Genomic DNA, 21,718 nt, shown 5'->3' with positions numbered 1-21,718 from the left:
GTCAACGTACATTTGACTAGAGGCGTATTTCAAGAAGACTAAGCGTCCCTTCAATAAATCACGAAGACCCTGACCCACTGACACCGGTCCATCTCCACCCCCTGAGCAGTGTGACCGAGCAGTGCATTTACTCCTTAGACGGCTCTCATTCACTCTCCAGCTGAGCACTTATGAAGCTCTTCCCTCTCAACCCCTGGGTTGCATGTGTGTCTCATTCATCTCGATGATGTGTTTTCCCATAGTGACCTACATTCTGTTTTCTTTCCAAGAGGCTTTTATCCACAGCAATTCAGCACAGCTAAGAAGTCTGTCGATGAAAACAACTGGCCTTCGTGGGGGACTCAGGGTGGGATGTCCCTGGGTTTTGAACCTCCATTTCCAGGGAGAAATGCAGTTCCATAGTCATTGTGTTTTCATACTACGGTACACCAGGGTACGGTCAATTCGCAGGCAATGAGGCCTGTGAAATTGGAGTCTCCATTACAGGTCTCTATTCACCATTGTTCAATAAACAGAAACAAAATGTCCTTCGGGGTATGAGGGCAAGCAGAAAACATTTCCAGAAAGCCATTTAAAGACAGTTTCGGTGTGGTCACAGGAAATCACAGGATCGCTCCATTACCGGGCAGCAGAGAGAGAGTCGCTCTAGGAGGAGGTCAGCTCACACCTCCCAATGAGACGGCACCCGAATGCCTCTGATGAGACTCAGCAGATGAGCATGACCCCACCGGCAGTCTGCCGCACTCAATTTGCGTCCAACGCTCGAGCAACACTGACGGTGTCCCACTCTGCACACAAGGACACTGTGGAGTGTAGGCTCGGTGAAACCACTTCACTTGTTCATATGCGACAGACGTCACGACACACTTCGGCGTACACAGCCGCCGTGCTGCAATGTACACTGTACAGGAAGTGTTTCCCACAACTCAACAATAACCAAAACATTAGCAGTTGGCAGAATTATCCAAAGCCTGGCTGCATCACAAGGGAAAAAGTAATTCAGGGTTTTCGTATGTAGAAGGTGAGGTTGATGTAGCTCATGCCGCAGTAGAGATGTACAAACCCCAACAAAGTCAAGTATAAGGAGCTGAGCCTGAAAGTACAGCTGCCTGTTTAAATGCTGTGAATCACAGGTCACATCTAATGAAGGCATCAAACTTTTATTGGAACAGCTGCTCCCATCCCCGTGTATTACCTTGGAACGCATCAGGATGGCAGAAACGCTAATGTTTGTGCAGCCACTCATAAGCCAGTACATTCATGTGCAATGAGCAGTGAATGACACGCAATTGTTGGTTAACATAGACGGAAATACGGCAGAGCATTATTGTGTAATGAGATGGAAAGGGAATAAAACAAATGTGCGTGTAGCTGCTCCTATATTACCTTAGAATGAAGGAAGAGGGGATGAGCTCAGATGGCTGATGCAGACTCAACTTTCAAGCTACTTGCATCATCATCAATTACACTTTCAGGCCTAATTCATTCTCAGAAACTTTGACAATATCCTTTGGAGTGATTGGATTTTATTAGGACACACAAGGTAAATCAACAATGCTTTAGTCCTGATGAGATCCTTATTGCCTAGTAATAAGGACTAGCAGATAACTGCACACAATGTGGAAGAAAAAGCTCCAATGTGCTGTTAACACATGAGAAATTACTACAGCAAGAAGACCAATGGAATGTCTTTGTATAATACACATTTTTGTCAAACTTAGCTAAAACTTTAAAAAAAAAAAAAAAAAAAATCCCAATTTTATAGTGCCAGATACCTTACCTTTATTTAAAAAAGTGATTTCTACTCTCACAAAACTGGACGTGCAATCCAACTGCATCTCTGTGCTTTTCTACAAATGGACCTGGACCGGACTGGACTGAGATATTCATCGTTAGGGTTTTGGAGGGATTAACTTGAGTCGGTGCTTCTGATTACATTGATAGTGGAGGCAGCAGCGCTTTGTGAGCTCTATTATAGTCTAAGGGTTATTATGGGCAGCAAACTGTATCAGAAACATTGATAATGCCCCTTGATTTATATGCCCTTTGTGAATAGTATTATTAATCATGTTTGCTTCTGTATCTTGCATCTGTTATTTTCCAATGTTGTGCAAGTCGCTTTTAAAAAGAACAAACAATGAACATTAGCCTTACAAAACAAACCACGGGAATGTACTGGACATTAATGCTTGTGCTGTTTTAAATAAAGGAAAAATGTCAGGACAAGCAATCACCTGCCCCCCTCCCCCCAACTACCTCAAGAATGACCAAGATTTAACCAGTTTGAAGGATGTCAGAAGTTGTTAGCTCCACTTTCTGGAGTTTTCTCTCAGTCCACCTCATGTTCACTTCTGTCTGCAATAAATAATGGCTGTTTGAATGTCTTCACTTTTAAAAGGTCCGTCTGCTAAACCATCAGACATTCTTTGCCACTGAACTTAAAATATTCATGAAAAAATCAAAAGGGATTCGGGATGTACATCCTACTCGACTACGTTCTTATCAGAGGACCCTGTAAAGTGGACTTGACATGCTCCAGCACCACCGGAAAAGCTGTTGGGGTTTGGTCATGTGCCCAACACTCGGTGATGGGGATAACTGTGTATGTCGAATGCTCATGTGTGAACTACCTTGGTTGAACTGTGACCCTTGTCTGCTGCCTCTCTCATGCTCTCTAATTTAACCTTCTGTGCTCTTGGGCTTGAGATAAATTCCTTGGATGAGCAGGATGCTCTAATAGAAGTGTGCAGTGTAATCTCTGTAGATATGTGCCAGACCTGTGGAACTCCACAGTAGTAGTCTCCATCTTGTCTGATATGAGAGATTGGTTTTGGGATTATACCATGGGCAAAACTGCAATATGGCATTTTGAAAAGTGCAGCGACATACCAAGCGCTTTGGGGTCATCAAATCCCATGACAGTAGTTCTCCAGAAAGCCCGTGATATTCCACAGGTCTCTGGGACACAATTAGTCAGTCATATTGGCGGTCTCCTTCTCACCGGATGGTCTGTACAGAAACAACTCTGAATAACTGACAGAAGGAAGAAGATGAGTGGTTTTCGAACCAGGTATAGCAGTCTGGCACTGGAAATGGCAGCAGCTGGTTGCCTGGTTGTGGAATGGCTGCGCAGCTCAAGCACAGGCAGCAGATGGTGAAGTGATTGAAGTGAGTGGAATTCCTAGGTTCAGGACCTGAGGGAGTCACTCTGTGGACGCATTGAACAGCCTGTCCATAAACTACGGGCCACTTAAAGTGCAGGAGTCGCGTCATGTGGCCTAGAGCGCCGCGAACCCCCGTGAGCGCATGCTTTTTCGTTGACACACCTGCATACTAATAATCCTTGGGTGGAAACTGTACTTTCCTCTGGTTGGAATTGCTTTCAGCCCTGACACCATTACGTAAAAACCAGAGCTTTATTTTACTTGCTTCAGAATTACCTTTAAGCATGGTAAACCAGCACCCTTGCCAATGATCTGTTCCTCTTGGGTCATATCCTTCAAATCCAGAGGAAGAACAGAAACAAACACCCCTACAGACATTTGTCAACACAGAGGTGTAGAAAACAAACAGCCAGGTTGGATGTATGAGTTTGCAGAAAAACAGGTTCTGTGCTTCTGTCTTCTGCTTCAGTACATGTGAGTCCATATCAAGTTGCTGGGCTTGCTCTACCCAACAGACTGGCTCCTTAAAATCCCAGTGGGGGTAGCTGTAGGTATTATATCTCAGCAAACAATTAAAAATTCATGCAGGATGTACAGGTACCATAGAACTGCTCTCTTGCTGGAAGAGCATGTGAGAAGTACACAGACCCATAGGACCAGGTTTTCTTTCCCTGGGGCTGAATATTTAGGGCATCACCTTCAACCAACCTCCAGTGCTGAGTGAAAATGGAAGATGGATGGACAATCCTGTAGCCTTCTGGGACCCACAGGAGATGTACGGACTTTCCTCTAATGCGAGTTCATGGTTGGGGACCTTTCTGCTGCAGTCAAAGAGCCATTAGAAACCACCTGTCTTAACAGTCCTGGTACCACAATCTGGATTTGCTGGAGTCTTGAATTGGTCTCCTTATGGTTCCCTTGGGTTTTGTTCAGGTTCAGCTGCAAGAGCTCTTCAGGGTCTCCTTATGGTTTGGCTGAGCGGGATTTCCTCTTTTCCATTTTAGAACGGACTTGTAGCACTAGGACTCCTGCCCCTCCCTACCCCTCCAAGAGGACCTTCAAATGCATGGAAGTTCTGGCAGAATGGTTTGTTAGTCCATCAGCATGGTGATCCCCCAGCGTGAGGGAAATGAAGCAGAAAACCAGCTTGGAGGCCCTGCTGATGATTGGGATGACTAGGTCTCATCTTTAACCTTTAAGTCCACTCAAGGCCTGGTCATGGGTAGCACAACAGAGTGACATCCGGCTCTGACTAATAACAACGGAAGACTCTACATGTCCCCTTGACCGGCTGTCTGAGAAATAAAGGAGTTTTATTGCAAAACGCATGGTTAAGAAGACTCCCTCACACCATCCATTTCCACACTTTAAACCGACGTGCAGATGGCAAAATGTAGCCTGAGAGTTTGGACGATGAGTTAGGCTCGTGTGTCTTTCAACTGGGTGGAGAACTAACTGAGCAGAGAAGTAACTTTACACAGCGGAGCATTAGGCACAAATCATCAAAATGACAGAGGGTAAGTGAAGGAAGAAGGGCTTAAAACTTGTGTTCCTTCTCACTCTGTTCTTCCCTGCAGAGCTCCTTGCTCTTGGAGCACACAGAAAGCTCCGACAGTACGGCATCGGAGTCAGTAGAAATTCCAACAGAACTCGCTGTACATAAATCCTGACTGGCCTATAAAAAAAGACCCTTACACGGATTTTTCCTCCCTCTCCCTGCAGGCTTAGCCATCAAAGTCCCCGATCAACACCAACAAAAAGGAATTAATATTAACATGACCTAAATTCTGTGCCAGGTTCACCACTGAATGTTCTCTGTTTTGGTTCAGTAAATCATAATTGCAGGAGTCAAAGAAGTTTTTATTTCGAACTGCCACAAAAGAACAAAGTTATGAACGTAGTAAAACTACATGCCGCACGCTCTTAGAGCAAATGTTATCACGTCAGTTGAGACCAGTTCCTGGCCGAGCCTGAATATTTCTTCTTTGAGTTAGACACACACTACTTTTTAAGTGTTGCCACTGAACATGGAACAAGGGCTGTAACCCTTTGTAACGAAAGCAGTCAAGAGGACGACTGCTTAAGGTGCAGAGTGGTCAGGAGCAGTTCCTTCCTGCCACTGTTCTGGAGTTTCTTCTATTCATGGCAGCTCCATTACTGAGAATCATCACTGGACGACGCTGCTTCTCTCTTATCAATGATTTATTCGCACAGCTGGGTCTCCACTTGAAGCTATTTAAATATGGAGTCCCAGGGTTCGAGAGGAGTGCCTGGTTTACAACCAAAGTACATACCACTCTAGTCCATTGGAAGAACCTAAACGAAAAGTCATCATTAAATCATAAATCTTTCGCTCATATCTTGTCATACAGGTCAAGCTGGGTCAAAGAGAACTGTTTACGTGCTGGAAGTAAGGTACAGCAAATTATTTAAATACTGTTCTTCCCCGAGTCACAAGCCCACAATCCTGGACAAGGTATGGTATGAACTTATTGTTCAGTGCTGATGATACAGAACAGATAAACATTGAATACGGGGAGCACTACAAGTTTAACCAGAAATCTGGGTTAGACGAGAGATTACAGTTTGATTCTGTGTGATATGACCATCTGTTTCTCACGAACTTCATGAGGGCTTCATAAAAGTGTATTTTACCTCCTCCAAATAGAAATAAGTAATTTACTGCTCATCGTCATCAAGTTCTTACTCCAGAGTCAGTACTGTGTTCCAGTGAAACAGGGGAGTAAAAGCCCACAATGCAGACTAGGGAGCAAGACTCAGAACATTATATTTGATAGCTGTCATTAAAGTTGCATAACTGCGCTATGGATTGTTCATATTTATATTTTAACGACGATGTATGACAAGTTTAATACATTCTCACCAAAAGTTGGGAGAAACTTACAAACGGTGCTGAAGCCTGCAATAAAACAAATACAGTGTTGTAAGGCTAGTGTAATTATACACACACACACACACACACACACACACACACACACTATTCACTGTAAACACAAAAGTGAAGTCATAACACAAATGTGCTGGGCTGTTTGCTACCAGCTGCTCTACTGTGCTGCCCATCAATGAAATTGTTAAATTATAATATGTAGTCATTTACATAATTCTATATTTTTAAAGTTTAGTGTCGAATCATGTTTTAACGGAGCTTATTACACTGGGTGTTGTGAATGTGTCAGTGCGACATGGACAGCTGGTAGTGCAGCGATTAGCATTTGCTGCCTTTGGGCCCAAAGGTTGCAGGTTCGATTCCTTCCTTAAGGAAAGTACTTCCCCAAAAATCACTCCAGTCAAAATACACAGCTGTATAAATACATGAATAATTGTAAATAGCTAAAGATTGTGAGTCACTTTGGAAAAAAGCATCAGGTGAACGAATTAGAGTAAGTAGGAAGCAGTCAGTGTTTTCCAGTGGAGGAATCATAGTGAAACACATACTGTAGTAGGCACTGAATAAAATGATCACCCTTCAGGGACAAAGATGTCAGGTGCTAAATAAGAAGGCTGTACATCTTCATCAGCCACTGCAGCAGGTCCTCTAGCTACGGGGAAGGGTGTGGAGAAAACGTTTCCACTAGAGGTGAAAAAATCCTTTACGAGAAAAGCACTGAGTTGTTCAGAAGGAAGCCGTACGAACCCAAACACACGTCAGTTAACACGCTACTGAAGTGTGAACACAACCCCTCCGCCATTCAGCTGCTTTTTGACCAGAAGTTCAACTGACTGGACCAAAGAAACATCTCTCCAAATCAGTTGAAAAACAAAGAGAGACAACCTGTGGGCCACACAACCTCCAAATATTAGACAAGTCTTCATGATGTCAGTCATATTTTCCCTTTTGTGATCCTCGTACATGCTGGATTTGGGGGGTCGGAGTACAGCACTGAGGTTTTCAGGTCAAATTCATCTCTAAATCTCAAAAGATTCAAAAGACCTTAAATAATCCCCTTCCCTTGTGCAACGATTTGTTTTGTTTCATTTTCTATTTCTGGCCTCTACTGTGACGGCTACTTGTGTTCCGACAGATTAATCTCGATCCAGCCCTTTTCGTTTCCTTTTTCTGCCTTGCATCGAATACACCCCCCCCGTGCCCCTGTTGCCATGGTGAAAACGTGTCGGGGAGCGGAAGACGTCCACACCGATGCACTTCACAGAGAGCCTCCGGTCGAGGCATCCTGTGATGGTGGTGCTGTGACCCCCAGCGCTGAAACCCGGTCATCGGTGCTTTCGGTCTGTGGGAGGTAGAGGTGCTCAAAAAGGTCTTGGCAGCGTTGCAGTGCAGATGTCAGGAAATGTATGCGGCACGTTCGCTGACGCACTTTCTTTCCCACGTTCCTCATTTACATCGTAACCTCAAACATACACACGGTTTGGGCACGAAGACAAGTCGCATTACTGAGTCACACCGTTTTCCACACTAAAAATAACCAGCAAGTCCTTCCTGATGAGTTAAGAAGCAAACACCTGCCCCTCCTGATCTCGTCACCTGCAAAGCAAAAGATTCGCTCCTTTCGGGCCTTTTCCACTCGGACACCGGGGCCAGAAATGAGCAGCTAATTAGTCCTTCAGTACGCCACTTACTGGCTCTGGAGGCTCCCTTATGGGGGGCAATTTCAGCGGCTTACAGGTCAACAATTCGCCAACTCCAGACGCAGTTTGGGGGAGGGGTATCGCACTGCTCTTTCCACAGCCCACAGGTCTTCACTCCAGGTGGCCCTCTGGCTCTGGCTATAAACCCAGTGGTTTATGGAACGTGTGTCCCAGGTGGACAGTAAGCCCCCCCGCTTGTCCATGTCACCCCTGACTGTGGCACAACAATTCAGTGCAGAGTCCCTGCATCCGTGTAAATACGGCTCAGCAGCACTAGAGCACTGAAAGAAGGAGAGGTTCCTATATCAGAGGAGAGACTGGAACCTCGTGTGAGAGAGCGGACCTGAAATGATTCGGTGGAACGTGGAGCCCAACGGAAGGGTAGAGCGGCAAGTTGTGCAGCTACACACCCGTTGAGTTTCTACGAAGATTAAGTGTATCTCTTTCGAACCCAACACTAAAAGGAGCTCCTTTTGAGGCAGCAGGTAGTTCAGTGGTTAGAGCTGCTGCCTTGTGCTCAAAGAGCTCAGGTTCGAGTCTACCCACCTGCTACAGTAGCCTTGAGCACGAGACTCGCTCTAAATTGCTCCAGTAAGAACTAACCAGCTGTATAAACTAGGACCTCATTGCAAGACACTTAACAGCAAGTTGCTTTGGAGAAAACATCATCTCAATAAATAACATGTCGACATGGACCTGTTTTCATCGGTGTGACACATGACACATGAAGGCCGTCTCCCCACCCCCCACCGGCCCATGCTTGTCTCTGTCACATCAGCTCATCTGTAGCGACACGCAGTCCTTCTTGGGCTCGGGCGCTCATCAGGCTCATCAAACATCCTGCGATTTTCCCTCACAATGGACCGCATTCGAGGTCTCCGAATGCACATCTTTGTCCCCAAGCACAGCATGCGTCGCTTTTATAACATTAGGCTTCGAGCTACATTAAAATTACAACATTTTTAAATGAGTGAAAATACACTGTCTCCACCAAGTCCAGAGCTAGTGTAATAACTCAGTTTTACATTCCTCTGCCATTTGGGTGCTTTTAACTGACTGCTATCAGCAGCCGTGGATGTGTAATAAATGGAGATTTCAGAAAACCGATCAGCGAAGGAAATGAAATCCAGAGTGTACCGAAGTAGTGGGAAATGTGTGTGTCTTGGAAAGTTTAAAACTCAACCACTGGTAATTCAGTAACGCAGATCCGAGCAGTATAGCAGTGTAATTTCCAATTAATTTCCACCCCCTGTGCACCGAACACACAAAGACAGAGACTCATTTCACAGAATAGAAGCATGAAGGCGCAGAAATACAACCCCACCCGCCGGCTTTATTCGCAAGTGCTGCTTGTTGGATCTTGGACACAATCAGGATTTCAGCAACGGTTCACAAAATACTGCAAGACCTACCTGGACCAGTGCAGAAAGAGGCAATGACTGCCAGGATGCACGCAAAGCTGAGGTACGGCATCCACGCCACCTTGTCCTACAGTAGAACAGAAACCACCGAATGAGACACATGTAGAACGATCATGATAATCCCATGATAACCACCTGCCCACATATGAGAAGAGGGAACAATCTCATAATACCCATAAGTCAACCCAACACCATCATTTGATACAGTATAACCAACAACAGCTGCGCTGGTTTGCAGGGCAAGAGGACATGGACTCAAGGCTCACGTTTCAGTGTATCGTTGGGGAGAAGCCGATCACAGGTGTAGCCAAGGGTCCCGAAGTCACCTCATTGTGGGTACAAGTGGCTTAAAAAGGGGAGTCTTGGTGACAGTGCTTGTCAGTTGTAACCGAGTCAGGATTCCAGGCACGTACATGTGCTGTTCGTGCGGTGAGTGTCTGTGTGGGTGTGTGCGGTGCACTATAATAATTTTTTTAAAGTATTACCATGATAATCCCTCACCGTCATATACATGATGTGATAAATTAATGACATAATAATGGTACTGTAATCCCAGGGTATCAAATTACTCAGAACCCAGCACAGCCAGGCCTACAGCAGGAGAAAGGTGGTCATACTAGGAAAAAGCATCATGGGTCAACGGCCATGTGAACATCACACAGCAGGGCGGCCTGAAACACGATGGAAACGGATCATTAAAAGAGTTGAGATATTTCTTCTCAACATCCTTCTTGTCACCTCGTCTCACTGTTTGGGAAACTAGGGCCGAGGCAGATGAGACTTGGGTAGAAAGCTTAAGACCTCAGAATTCGATCACAGGAGATGCGAGGAGCTGCACGAGGTGCAGTCGCTCATCCAAACAGCTGTAGTCAGTCCGATAACATTCCTTGCTCATCTTAGTTCTTCGTGCCACTGATGGCACAATAAGGGAACCTTTCCAACACTTGCAAAAGCATCGTCTGCAAACATGTATTATTGGATCTGATTTCCGGTGCAGGGGGATGCGGTGGCACTGTGGGTTTGGCTGGTACCCGCTGTGTGGTTGATCTGGATTCGAGCCCTGTTTGGGGTGCCCTGCGGTGGACTGGCATCCCTTCCTGGGTGTGTTCCCTCCCCCCTTTGGCATTTTGTCCTGTGTTGCTGAGTAGGCTCTGGCTCGCCAGGACAAGCGGTTGCTGACGTTGGTTGGTCGGTTGGTTTTGCAGTGCGCAAGGCAATGGAGGGCAGGGCATTCCCACTCACTTGGTTTAACCTACGAGGCAGGACTGCCTCACTGCTGTAGCCTTTTAACCACTGAAACACAATTAGGTCTGCATGAATGAGAATCCACCTCGAGGTCCATAGGTTCACACCTTGGACGTGGACATGAAATGGGAAGAAGTGGCTTTGCGGTAATACCAGTATTACAGCAGTATAGCTATCAGTATGTCGACAGCTGTAGCCAAAATTGACCAACAAGGTGTCCGTGACAAATGGAGTAACTACTAGTTTGGGAAAACCAAATTCTTCTCCTTAAGAAGTAACACTGGAAGAATGTATCCTATGGCTTCCAGATTATTCCATCACTGCAATTGCTGTGAGAATCGGACGCGTGGCCATAGCTGATGTCGAGAGGCCCTTCCGATCGCCGTGCTTGTCGGACTCAAAACAACTTCCCCCCAATAACATTCCTGCAATGAACAGGAAGGAGGGCAGGAGTGACGTACCTGAAAGTTGAGGAAAATGGTGAGCAGGGAGAAGGACACGGCCATGGCCCCAAAGCCGAAAATGAGGAGGGGCCTGCGACCGATGCGCTCGATCACGAGGCCCTGCAGGGGAGAGACGGGTCAAGAAGTTTCCATTAGGAAGGACACATTTGCACCTTTAAATGTGGAATGCAGCTGGATGGGACTCCGCTCGACACGAGAGCGATCCGCCGGGAGAACCAGGGATGTGACGCAAACAGAGCGAGGGAGTCAATCGCGGTGCACCAGGGAATGATCGGTTTCGCAGATAGTCGTAGGATCAACAGCACAATCATTAATCACACACACACACACACACACACACACACGATAGAAAACACTGACTACACAGGTGTTCAGGACTTAATAAAAACGCCACTGACCTTTACTGCTCACAGCACAAATTAATGGTGGTGCTGAAATACGGCCCTCAGCCAGAGATACGGAAGCGCTACCTACTTATCGCTCCCGTTCGAGGCTGTAAAGAAGAGCACTGAGAGATGTGGGCCAGGGGCTCACTGTCCGTTTCTCCATGGGGCTGTGGCTGCAGGGGAGGGGTTTGGATTTGTAGCAGATGAGCGAACCTTTATCGGCGTGGCACAGCAGACCTGCTGTACTAGAACCAAAGTCAAATAGCAGATCGCAGCAACTCCTTCGGTCACTTTCCATTCTCACCTACTAGCGTAGGGCCAGAGCTGCTGCCTTTGGACCCAAAGATCTCAGGTCTGATTCTCGCCTCTGGATGTCGTACCCGTGAGCAAGGTACTGACCCTAAATTGCTCCGGTACAATTACCCAGCTGTATAAATGGGCTGTAGCGTGCCGGGACGGTCTGAAGAGGGGCGGAGCCGGGGACAGGCCAGCAGCAGCTGAAGCTAATTAACGCCTCTATTTCTTTCCCCGGACCGGACAGTGAGAGAGAGAGAGAGAGAGAGAGAGAGAGAGAGAGAGAGAGAGAGAGAGAGAGAGAGAGAGAGTGAGGAGCCGATGACGGAAACGGCCCCAAGACGTCAGCGATCCCGAGCACGACCCCGACCGCAACCCCACACACTGAATTCCCCCACGATCTCCCCGTTCCCCCCTCTGTCCGCTTCCCCGCATGACCCTGAATAAAAGCCGCCCCCCCCCCCCAAAATCTCCTTGCCTGTGCCGGCGCTTCTTTTCTACATGGGCAAATCACTGTAAGTAGCTAAACACGGCCAGTCGCTTTGGAGAAAAGCGTCACATAAGTCTAAATGTACGATGTACTGTAGTTCTCAGCAAGTGTCTGCGCGTGAGGTCCGAGTACATCGGCAGGCCGCTCCTCAGATCTCGGTATCTAGATAACGGGCACAGGTGAATCACAGAGACACACTCCTTTGACTGGCGTTGCACATCCCCACATTAACAAGACTCATTACTACCACCTGGTCAGAAGGTGCGATCCAGCGGGCAGTCGGTGCACACACCATACGCGGCCTTCGGAGCGTCATGTGAAATAAAAATAAAACTTTGCGGTAAGACAGACCTGCGTCAGTGATGTGGTCTAAAAACGCACAGGGTCTGCGAAGGGAGTTTGAGACAACGGGTTGGGTGTAGATGACGTATTTGGCCGACCCCTGCTTTGAGGAACAACCTGTCTGAGCACGCAAGCTGAGCTGCTCAGTGTGGGGAGGAGAGCAGAATTGATGAGAGTCGTCCGCTGGCGAAAACACCACACCGGCGAGAAGGAGACTTCGGCTCAGTTGTCTGGATTGAGTCTGTAGTGTGTCGTTGCGTGATATGCCTGTGTGCGCGACAAGCCTCAAGTAGAGCTTTGCTGCGTCTGTTACGGTCTCTGCGGCTGTGTGTACAACCCCTCGACCGTGTGTGGCTTCATTAGAACCTAGGAGGAAGGGGCGGGGACACACTCCGCACCTGAACGCACCGTCGTTTTGCAGCTGGCCCCTTTACTCAGGCGAAGGGCCACGGTTTTCTCCAGAGGACATTCATCTATGGCAGAGGGTCAGACTGACGTGGTACACAGATGCCCCAACAGCCACACATAGACACACGGCAAAAAAGTAGCATTTTATGTTTATTTACTGGCGATCAGGTGTGGGCTCACCACCAAGGCGGCCGGGTCAGCGTGCTTAGTGATGTTGCGGGTGGCATCAAAGCTCGCTTATTCTTTTGCTGCCAAAACCCCTTCGTAACCAGAAGGTATGTATGCACGCGTTCCCAGGCTGTACCCCGAGTCACAAACTGAAGTAGTAAAACCCAGCAGCCACTGCAGCTCTTGAAAAACTGCATCCGCTTTAACCGCAGTGCCATCTGCTGCTTTGCATATATTTATTCACTGAGCAGATACTTCTTCTCCAAAGCAACTTACAACTATTTAAGCATTTATACAGGAGGGTATAGTTAGGGTAAGTACTTTGCTCATGGGTATTATAGTTACAGATGGGATTCAAACCTGCAACCTTTGGGTCCAAAGACATTAGCTCTAAACACTAAACGACCAGCTGCTCCAATTGAACTTTTTTGCTTCAGGCAAGAAAGATGAATTTTGACAATAGTTCAGGTTCTGTCTTTTTCTTATTTAAATGTCCATTTCCTTTGACACGCATCGGTTTGGAGTCACCAGACAAATGTAGTTTAGCCTCAATACTCTCGATATTGTGGCGCACGGCGCTCTGGGTTGGGATGGGGTGAAGAAGGACGCACGGGCAGCGTTCACTGTGAACGTTGTATTAGAACACCGGCACACAGGGAATAATGTTCTCGGTCCAAGGACCCCATTTTCTCAAGGACCTGCACCTCAATCCAGCCTCCCCAGCCTGCTTAGCGCCCCAAGGCTTTCTCCCCCTCCCCACTGGCAAATGCGGACACCCCTTAAGTCGCCCTAGTGGTTGCACACTTTAATTACATCTTTCCCACATAATGCAACTTTTTACAATAGACCTGTTTCCCGCCCAAACTCTCGGTAACGCTCGTCATCGCAGCATCTTCTCAGCGAGAAGAGTTCGGCAAAGTTGAAACAACGATACTGCAAAGGATCACGTCACTGGTCCTATAAGCGGCCCCAGCGGCGCACCAGCAGATCACTGAATGGGCAGAGAAGCGGTTCACCTCCCACAAATGCATAGCGAGATTTCAGAGCTGGAGACTTGGCCCTTTAGCCACCCCCACACTCAGAATGGACTGAGATCTTCACAGGTACATCTAAAAATAACCTGCATCCATTGAAATCTGCTTTGCAGATTACCGACTCCAGCGTGACAAGTCACTGGGGAATCTGCCTCTCTCTCCTACCCCTCGTTGAGCCTGTCTCCGTGGTGGTTCGCTGCCCTCCCCCCCCCCCAGCGAAGCCGCTCCTCCGCCGCCCCCAGCTCGCTGGGCATTGGCGCTCCAGCGGGATGGCCATGGCTCGTCGCCCAGCAACAGCAACAAGCAAGAGAGCGGATGCCGGGGCATTACATGGGCGCTGTCGTGTTTTTTAATCGCGCCAGACCGACTCGCGCACAGTTCTGTGAATGAAAGCTCAGATTAAGCAGGAAGCTCAAAAGCCAGCAGCAACCGGACTGCAAAGTTGGGCACAGGAAGTGTTTTTTCTCTCCTGCTGTGCCCTTGACAAGACATCCTTCACCAGTGATGGCGGAAGAGCTGTCAAACCTCCAGGGAAAATAGCTCCATTTATGTTGGGTTAAATGAGTAATTGGTGGTTCGACTTCTTCTCAGGACAGCGCTCGTGAAACATCTCTACATTTTGACAAAAGTAGGACCCACTAAATTGAAGACGTTCTCTGCGGGGCATAAATCAATACACAGATTTGCGTTGTTTTGATGTAATTATCATCAGCGATGCTGTTCATCACACTGCAGCCATTCTTGCGTCTCGCACAGCAGGCTCCACGAGGTCCAGAGGTACCGTGTTGCTGCTGATCCACACGCACGGAACTGATCCACGTTGAGCCACGCTCTTTTTCCGGGGATTACGGCTACAGCTTTGCTGGGGGGCGGCCAGCTGTTCACAAACACACACAAAATATGGAGTATAATATAAGCACAGTTCCACTCTTTACCAGTGCACAAGACGGGCAGTCGCACAATTTCTCCTGTAAAGAGCAGTTACACAGCGTCCTGTTGCGCAAGAAATTAAACCCCGATTCCAGCGCCAAAAACAAGCAGTTACATTACTGGACACATAAACGGTAACTTTCTTTTCCACACTGAATGCATGCATGTAGTCGTCCTGCCCCTAATGCATAATACGAGCAGGTGTTCTACTCCCCAACATGCAGTGTAAGAAACTGTCCCAGGAACAGTAAAGCGCTGCCCTTACACTGCGCTTTGTTATTGAAGATGTCTGTTCCTGGTCAGGGGTCCATGTCTACAGCCAGAGCGGCTCCGTCCCATGAGAAAGCTCAGCCACTGGGCGCCATGAGGCCACCGGCGCAGGAGGACACGGCACACTTGTTCTCCACCCCCACCCCCACCACCGTCAGAAAGTCCAAGTGAGCCAGTTTTCCACCCTGGTCTTTCTTACCCCCTCATATAAACCTCCCGAAAACGATTGCATTTCATACAGCTGATATCATCACTTTAAATCCACAGGAACTGCAGGCCGGTTGCTTATCTGATGGTTTATTTTTTGGAAAAGTTCAAGCAAATTCATTTTTACTTGTTGCCCCAATGCCCCCCGGTTTTGGTTTTTTTAAAGAGGAGTGCAGTACACAATATATCATTAGTGAAACCGAAAGGTCTATGCTTTGGGAAAGAAAGAGCTCAGCTTTGATGTTAGATTAAAGAGAGAAAGTGAACTGGGGCGACTCACTGTACATCGCACGCACTCATACGGTACGGAAGATGAAAGAGTTCCCGTCTCGGTTCTTCCACGAGAGGAAGTATTGCAGCTGCAGCTGTCAGTCACACCGCAGATCTCCCACAAGGAGCCTGGAATGTGGGGGTTCCTCTTTGGCACCCCGCCCCCCCCCCCAGACCTCACTGCCACATCTCCGGCACATTAAAAGGCCAAAAAGCGTTTCAGCTCAACATAGAAACAAAAATCAATAAGAATAATCTGTAGAAAATCGGCAGAAGTTAAAACACCCAAACTGACAGAAGTTGCAGTTACCGCAATCGTAATGCAGCGTGTGGGTTATTTACTTTGGTCTCACACTGAGTGACACTTTGTTATTCGGGGAATGTATTTCTTGAGCACCGCGTTTATTATTATTCAAGGACGTCGTCGTGCTCTTTCCTACGGATTCAGGCTCTTGGCGATGCGTTAATTCGAGCCCTGGAGGACTGATGTTCAGCTAGGGATGGAGATGGTGTCTGTCACAGTCACCGATTCCAGCAGCAGAGTCCCGGTCGGCTCGGGGACGAGCCCTTCTCCCCCAGTTAATTACTGCCAAACAGGCGGCACAGATTGATGATCTGGGGTTCAATTAACCATGAATTATTCAGGCCTGTGCCCACAAACACACACCTCTACTCTCGGGGAGGCGACTCCACCGTCCCTTTCTGCTCAAGACGCTCTGCAGAGCTCACTTAGAGGCCCCGATCGACAGCTTCCGATGCGGCGCCACCGACTGTTTGATGCTGCAGCACAAACAGAAAAAGACAATATCCAGCAGGGTGTATGGGTGCAACCCACCACCCCGGAGCTGAGCGGAGGTCACGATCACAATTGCTGAAAAGAACGAAGTCAGTGTCACGGGAGGCTGTGCCCATGGACACAGTGACAATGTTGTCAGAGCCTCCTAAGACTTGGAACATGCGGTACGTTCTGTCGCACGCATGTCGGAAGAGCACAACGTCGGAGGCCTTCAGCTGCGTGATGGTGGGACAACTGCTGAATTCTCAGGGCCGGGGAGACTTTGAGAGCGAGGGTGAGGGTGCCTACACCGTCCAACAGTCATCCTTCATTGCACAGGGGGCTTATAGGGTCCATTACTGACACCCACGTGTGCAGGGCTTCCCTGCTGGAGGTTCAGCAAGTTGGCGTGTGCCCGCTGTGCCCCGTTGGCCATCAGTGCTGAAGAAGCCCAAGGAGCAGATACCAGGCTGTGTTCTCTTGTGGTTACTAAATGTGTTTGGCTTTGTGCCCCTTGCTACCCCTGCTGCTCCTGCCCAAATGTGATATTGTTCCATGAATCCTGTAGCCCAGATGCGCCTGTTCACTTCGCCCAAGTTGGTGTCTCATGCCGGTGAAGAATACAGGACATAGGAAATGTCAAACCGATGCCCAGCAACGTCGGGAGAACCTCAGTCTTTTCATGTCACTAAAACTCAAAGAACCAGCGATGGCACAGCATCTCCAGTGTGGAACATCACTTGTGGATGATGTCACATGCAGTGAAATCTCTGGAATGTCAAACTATTTAATCATTTTTGCAGGATAAAGGAAAATGTGACTTTTCAAAAACCGACCTATATACGTCTCAGCCCCAGGAGGTAACACTTCTAAAAGGACAAGTTTTCAAGCGGATTTTTAAATTTTTAAGAAATATTTTTTGGCCTGGCTCCACCAATGTTTGTAAAAGTGGCTCCAAAATGCACAAGTAGGAGACAGTTTTCTCAGCTCGCTGCTGGAGTTGCCAGACCTCATGTCCCGTGCAAGTGCTCTCAGAAGCAACGGATGGAATGGTGTGGATGTTTTCATCTGCACTGCCGCTGAGGGCTCCGCCTTGCCAAGGCACAGGGATTTCACAAAGAGCTCATTTGCACATAGGAAATGGAAATGAGCTGCACTGTAAGAAGGGAATTCATATGGAAATAGGAAGGAAAAAAGATACGGCACCTTATTGAGAATCATCATGGATTTATGTTCCCTTCCAAGGCAGCTTCACCACGCAGGATCATTGTCTAGCTGATATTATGTTTACTTTTTTCAAGCACAAATTCATCTAGGATGAATATGACATGAGGGAAGTTCCATGTTATTTGATGCACTCTAGAAACGTGGTAATGTCTGTCAAAAGCCTTTTCTACAGGGGTCCAGGGTTAACTCAAGAACCGCAGCCTAACAGGGAACAGCTCAGGGTTCTCAGGCTACAGAAGGTCTGCTGCTGCGTTGCTGCGGTATGTGGGTAACTGGGAAAAGTCTGAATTTTTTTGGGAGGGGTGAAAAATAATAAATTTAGCTCATACTTTCATTAAGGCAACTTGCAATGTTGGGATTTTATACTAAGCTGCTTGAAAGTCTAATTCTAAAAGATTGAAATATTACAAATTTTTAAATATAGATATTTTAACAAGTTTGTCGAAATAACAGTTTTATAGTGAATCTCTGTAGAGACACTAACCCATAACTGTGTGTCAGGGGTTCAAATCAAAAACACTTTTGTCGAGTCCATGTAGACGTGAGTGGCCCGAGGACACAGGTTTACCGTCGTTGCCTCGTTTTTACACCCCAGACACAGACATCTGATTCACCTTAAATGATGTATAGAGTACAAACACTGACACGTATCTACCTGGGGACCTGGAGAAACAAAGCAGCACCAAGAGCCCCGACACGAAGACCCTTCTTCCAGAAGTGTCGATATGGAGCCTCCCAGCAGACCCTCAACTGGAGAAAAACTGCATAAGAGACAAGATATCGATAGAAAGGAAGATGTGCAAGTAAACCATTCCGGAATATTTGCACATGCAGGTCTGAAAGAACCTCAACAGGCTTTGCACATGTCTATTTCCATGCATGATGAAAGTGCTCCTACTTCTTCAAAAGTCTTTGTTTTAGTGATTCGCTCTGACTGGAGCCACCGCAGAAGACAAACACTTGCTTTGTAGAGGAATGTTTTACTGTTTTGAAAACAATGAGGCGCATTTATGTTTCAGCTGAATTCCTGTTTTTAAAGTGTGACTGAATGCTGCTCGTGTAGCTGAGGGCCCATGAGACGTGTGACGTGCAATATCAGGTGAAAAATTGCACCTGCAAAAAAAATTGTAGCATTTGACACTGTCAACCACCGAACTCTACTGTTCTCGCTTAGTCAGCTTGGGATCAAAGAAGAGGCACTAAGATGGTTTGAGTCCTACCTATATGACAGATCCTATTAGGTGGTCTGGCGGAGCTCTTGTTCTTCTCCTCTGCCTCTCTCAACTGGTGTTCCGCAGGGCTCGGTATTGGGTCCTCTTCTTTTCTCGATCTACACCTCCTCCCTCGGCCCGGTCATCACCTCCCATGGATTCAAATACCACTGCTATGCTGATGATACTCAGCTCTTCCTCTCCTTTCTACCTGGTGTGTCAGACATCTCTGCATGCATTGCTGCCTGCCTGTCGACATCTCTGCATGGATGTCTGATCACCACCTCCAACTGAACCGCTCCAGAACAGAGATTCTTTACCTCCCAGCTGGCCTGTCCTCCTGTCACGATCTATCCATCGAACTGGACAACTCACTCATTTTCCTACCTCCTCGGCTAAGAATCTGAGAGTAACAACTGACTCAAGTCTGTCTTTCTCTCAGCACATCGAAGCCACAACCCGGTCCTGCAGATACATCCTGCATAATATTTGTAGGATCCTTCCTTACCTCACAATTGTCTCTACCCATCTACTTGTCCAGGCCATGGTGACATCCCATCTGGATACTGCAATTCTCTCCTGTGTGGCCTTCCTGCTACTGCCATCAAACCTCTGCAGCTGATATAGAATGCTGCTGCACGAATTGTGTTTGACTTGCCAAAGTGCTCCCATGTATTTCCTCTACTCATTTCTCTGCACTGGCTTCCTATAACTGCCTGGAGCAAATTCAAGACATTTATATTTACATTTATTTATACATTTCTATATTTATTTATTTACATATATTTACATTTTGTCCAAAGCGACGTACATCTCAGCAAAAGTACAATGTATGCATTACATTAAGAGAAGGAGACATAGCTGCAGAAATGAAAGTCTCAAGCAAACCTAGTTTGTTCCCTTCCACTTGCTGCATCAAGGTTCATCCTTCTAGTAGGTGCATAAGACGCAGGATAGACAAATTCTGATACCCTCCCACCAATTTTTTTTTTTTTTTTTTTTTAAATATTAAAAGATACACAAGACCCTGGCTATTGTCTACAAATGCATCAAGAGAACTGGTCCCAGATATTTACAAGACTTGATCAACCAATACACCCCAACCAGACTCGTCTACTTCTTCTCGATTGGTGGTCCTGTGCATGAAAAGTAAAGCACAGAGGTTCTCAGTTCAGGCTCCGTTGTGGTGGAATGACCTCCCCCTCTCACTCAGAACTGCTGAAACTCTGTCCACATTTAAGAAGGGTCTGAAAACTCACCTTTTCCGAGCTCACTTCGCCCAAGATCTCTCCAGCTCATGTAAGGTGTAAATGTTCATGTACCGTAACTTCATGATCATCCCCAGATAAGCCTTTACACAGTCGCTACTCTGGCATTGTATGTGAATGTTTGTGTACCTTATTTTAAAAAAAACAAAGAAAAAATAGTAGGAAGGTTATCAGGACACATCTGCCCTGCCTTTTATGCACCTACTTGAGCGATGAACATCTGTGCATCAAGCGGAAGGTAACAAACTAGGTTTACTTAAGAGTCACATGCCTGAGGCATGTCTCTTTCTCTTAATGTAATGCACAAATGGTATTTTTGCTGAGATGTATGTCGCTTTGGAGAAAAGCATCTGATAAATGAATAAATGGAAATGTAAAAAAAAAATCAGTTCATTAATGGCAGGCAATGACAACCAATAATATCAATAATAAATGTAGGAAACAATGTCATTCCATTTCTTTCTGATATTTGTGATCAACCTCAGGCAGAAATGGACACAGTCCCATGGAAACCAGGAAAAGTGGTTTCAGTTCCAAATACTGGGCAGGAAAAAGCAAGGTATCAAGGAAGGACTCCGCCCACCTAAACAGATTTTCATCTCGATTTAGGCTGACTGACTTTGCTTCAGCTGCCACTCACTGCCTCCAGTGTGGAAGATGAGGACCACAGGAGTATTTTGTATCGGATCATATTCCTCCCACGCTGCCCACTTTTCCCACTGAGAACGACACTGCACCACACAGGAGCTGTAAGTGCAGACTGCAGGAGCACCTCATCTCCCGCTGGCAGGAACCAGCAACTTGTGGGCACCCAGCAGGCAGGTAGAGAACCGTCATTCTGCCTCGAGCCTCAATAACAGCCTCAGCAGATCTGAACCCTCAAAACCAATTTATTATGCTGTTATGAGACTCCAACATGCAATCAAATGAAAAAGAATGATGCAGCTCACATTCAGTCCATTGCCTGAACCGCACCATCGAGCCAAAATTTAGCAGCAGTGCTTTACTGGGCCCCAAAAGAGAGACCAGCAAAGTATTTCTAAATAAACATATCAAGTACAGGATATCTACGGCTCAGTTATTCCAGATCAACTGAAAAGCAGCGATGCTACCTTTCTCCGCATCTCGAACCTGGGACTGGATGATCGTGTCCCTGGGCCTACATGGGATATGCTGGGAGCAGGACTGCTCATCAACGTGCCAACAAAAGCAGCTGGAGGGTCCTTCTGGTGTGTGACATATGGGAAATACAATGTGGACCAGTGGTGGGAACAAAAGCCAAACTGCAGCGTAACTGGAACGGCTCCAGTGATCGACTTCAGTACAGAGAGGTGGTAATAAAAACCGTGTCCAAGAACTTCACCGTGTCTCACCTAGCTCCACAATATACCCCTCTGAAAGCCTGTACGTCTCACGCAGCAGTGTGTGCGAGAAACCAATCGGAATGGGAGCCGCTGAAGCGCATTTAGATGTTGTGGACGGAGCCGACAGCAGTGACTGAAAGCAATAAGAGGAGGGCAGGAGGAAGAAGCTCCA

The 21,718-nt window shown here is 47.1% G+C and overlaps 1 protein-coding gene across 5 annotated transcripts in view; it reads right to left on the bottom strand.

Annotated features, from left to right (window-relative positions):
* The window catches only part of slc2a9l2 (solute carrier family 2 member 9, like 2), a 98,546-nt gene that overhangs the window by 33,154 nt on the left and 43,674 nt on the right, over positions 1–21,718 (bottom strand). For all 5 annotated transcript variants that reach the window (XM_018735417.1, XM_018735419.1, XM_018735420.1 and 2 more), the window contains 2 exons: positions 10,900–11,001; positions 9,185–9,260 (listed from right to left, as the gene is read on the bottom strand). In XM_018735417.1, the coding sequence (XP_018590933.1) occupies positions 9,185–9,260; positions 10,900–11,001 (178 nt within the window). The remainder of the gene's footprint in view (positions 1–9,184; positions 9,261–10,899; positions 11,002–21,718) is intronic.

Source organism: Scleropages formosus, chromosome 11 (genome assembly GCF_900964775.1).
Source record: "Scleropages formosus chromosome 11, fSclFor1.1, whole genome shotgun sequence".
Classification (NCBI taxonomy): Eukaryota; Metazoa; Chordata; class Actinopteri; order Osteoglossiformes; family Osteoglossidae; genus Scleropages; species Scleropages formosus.
The sequence above is the reverse complement of the archived record's forward strand: the minus strand, read 5'-3'. Positions and strand labels throughout refer to the sequence as shown.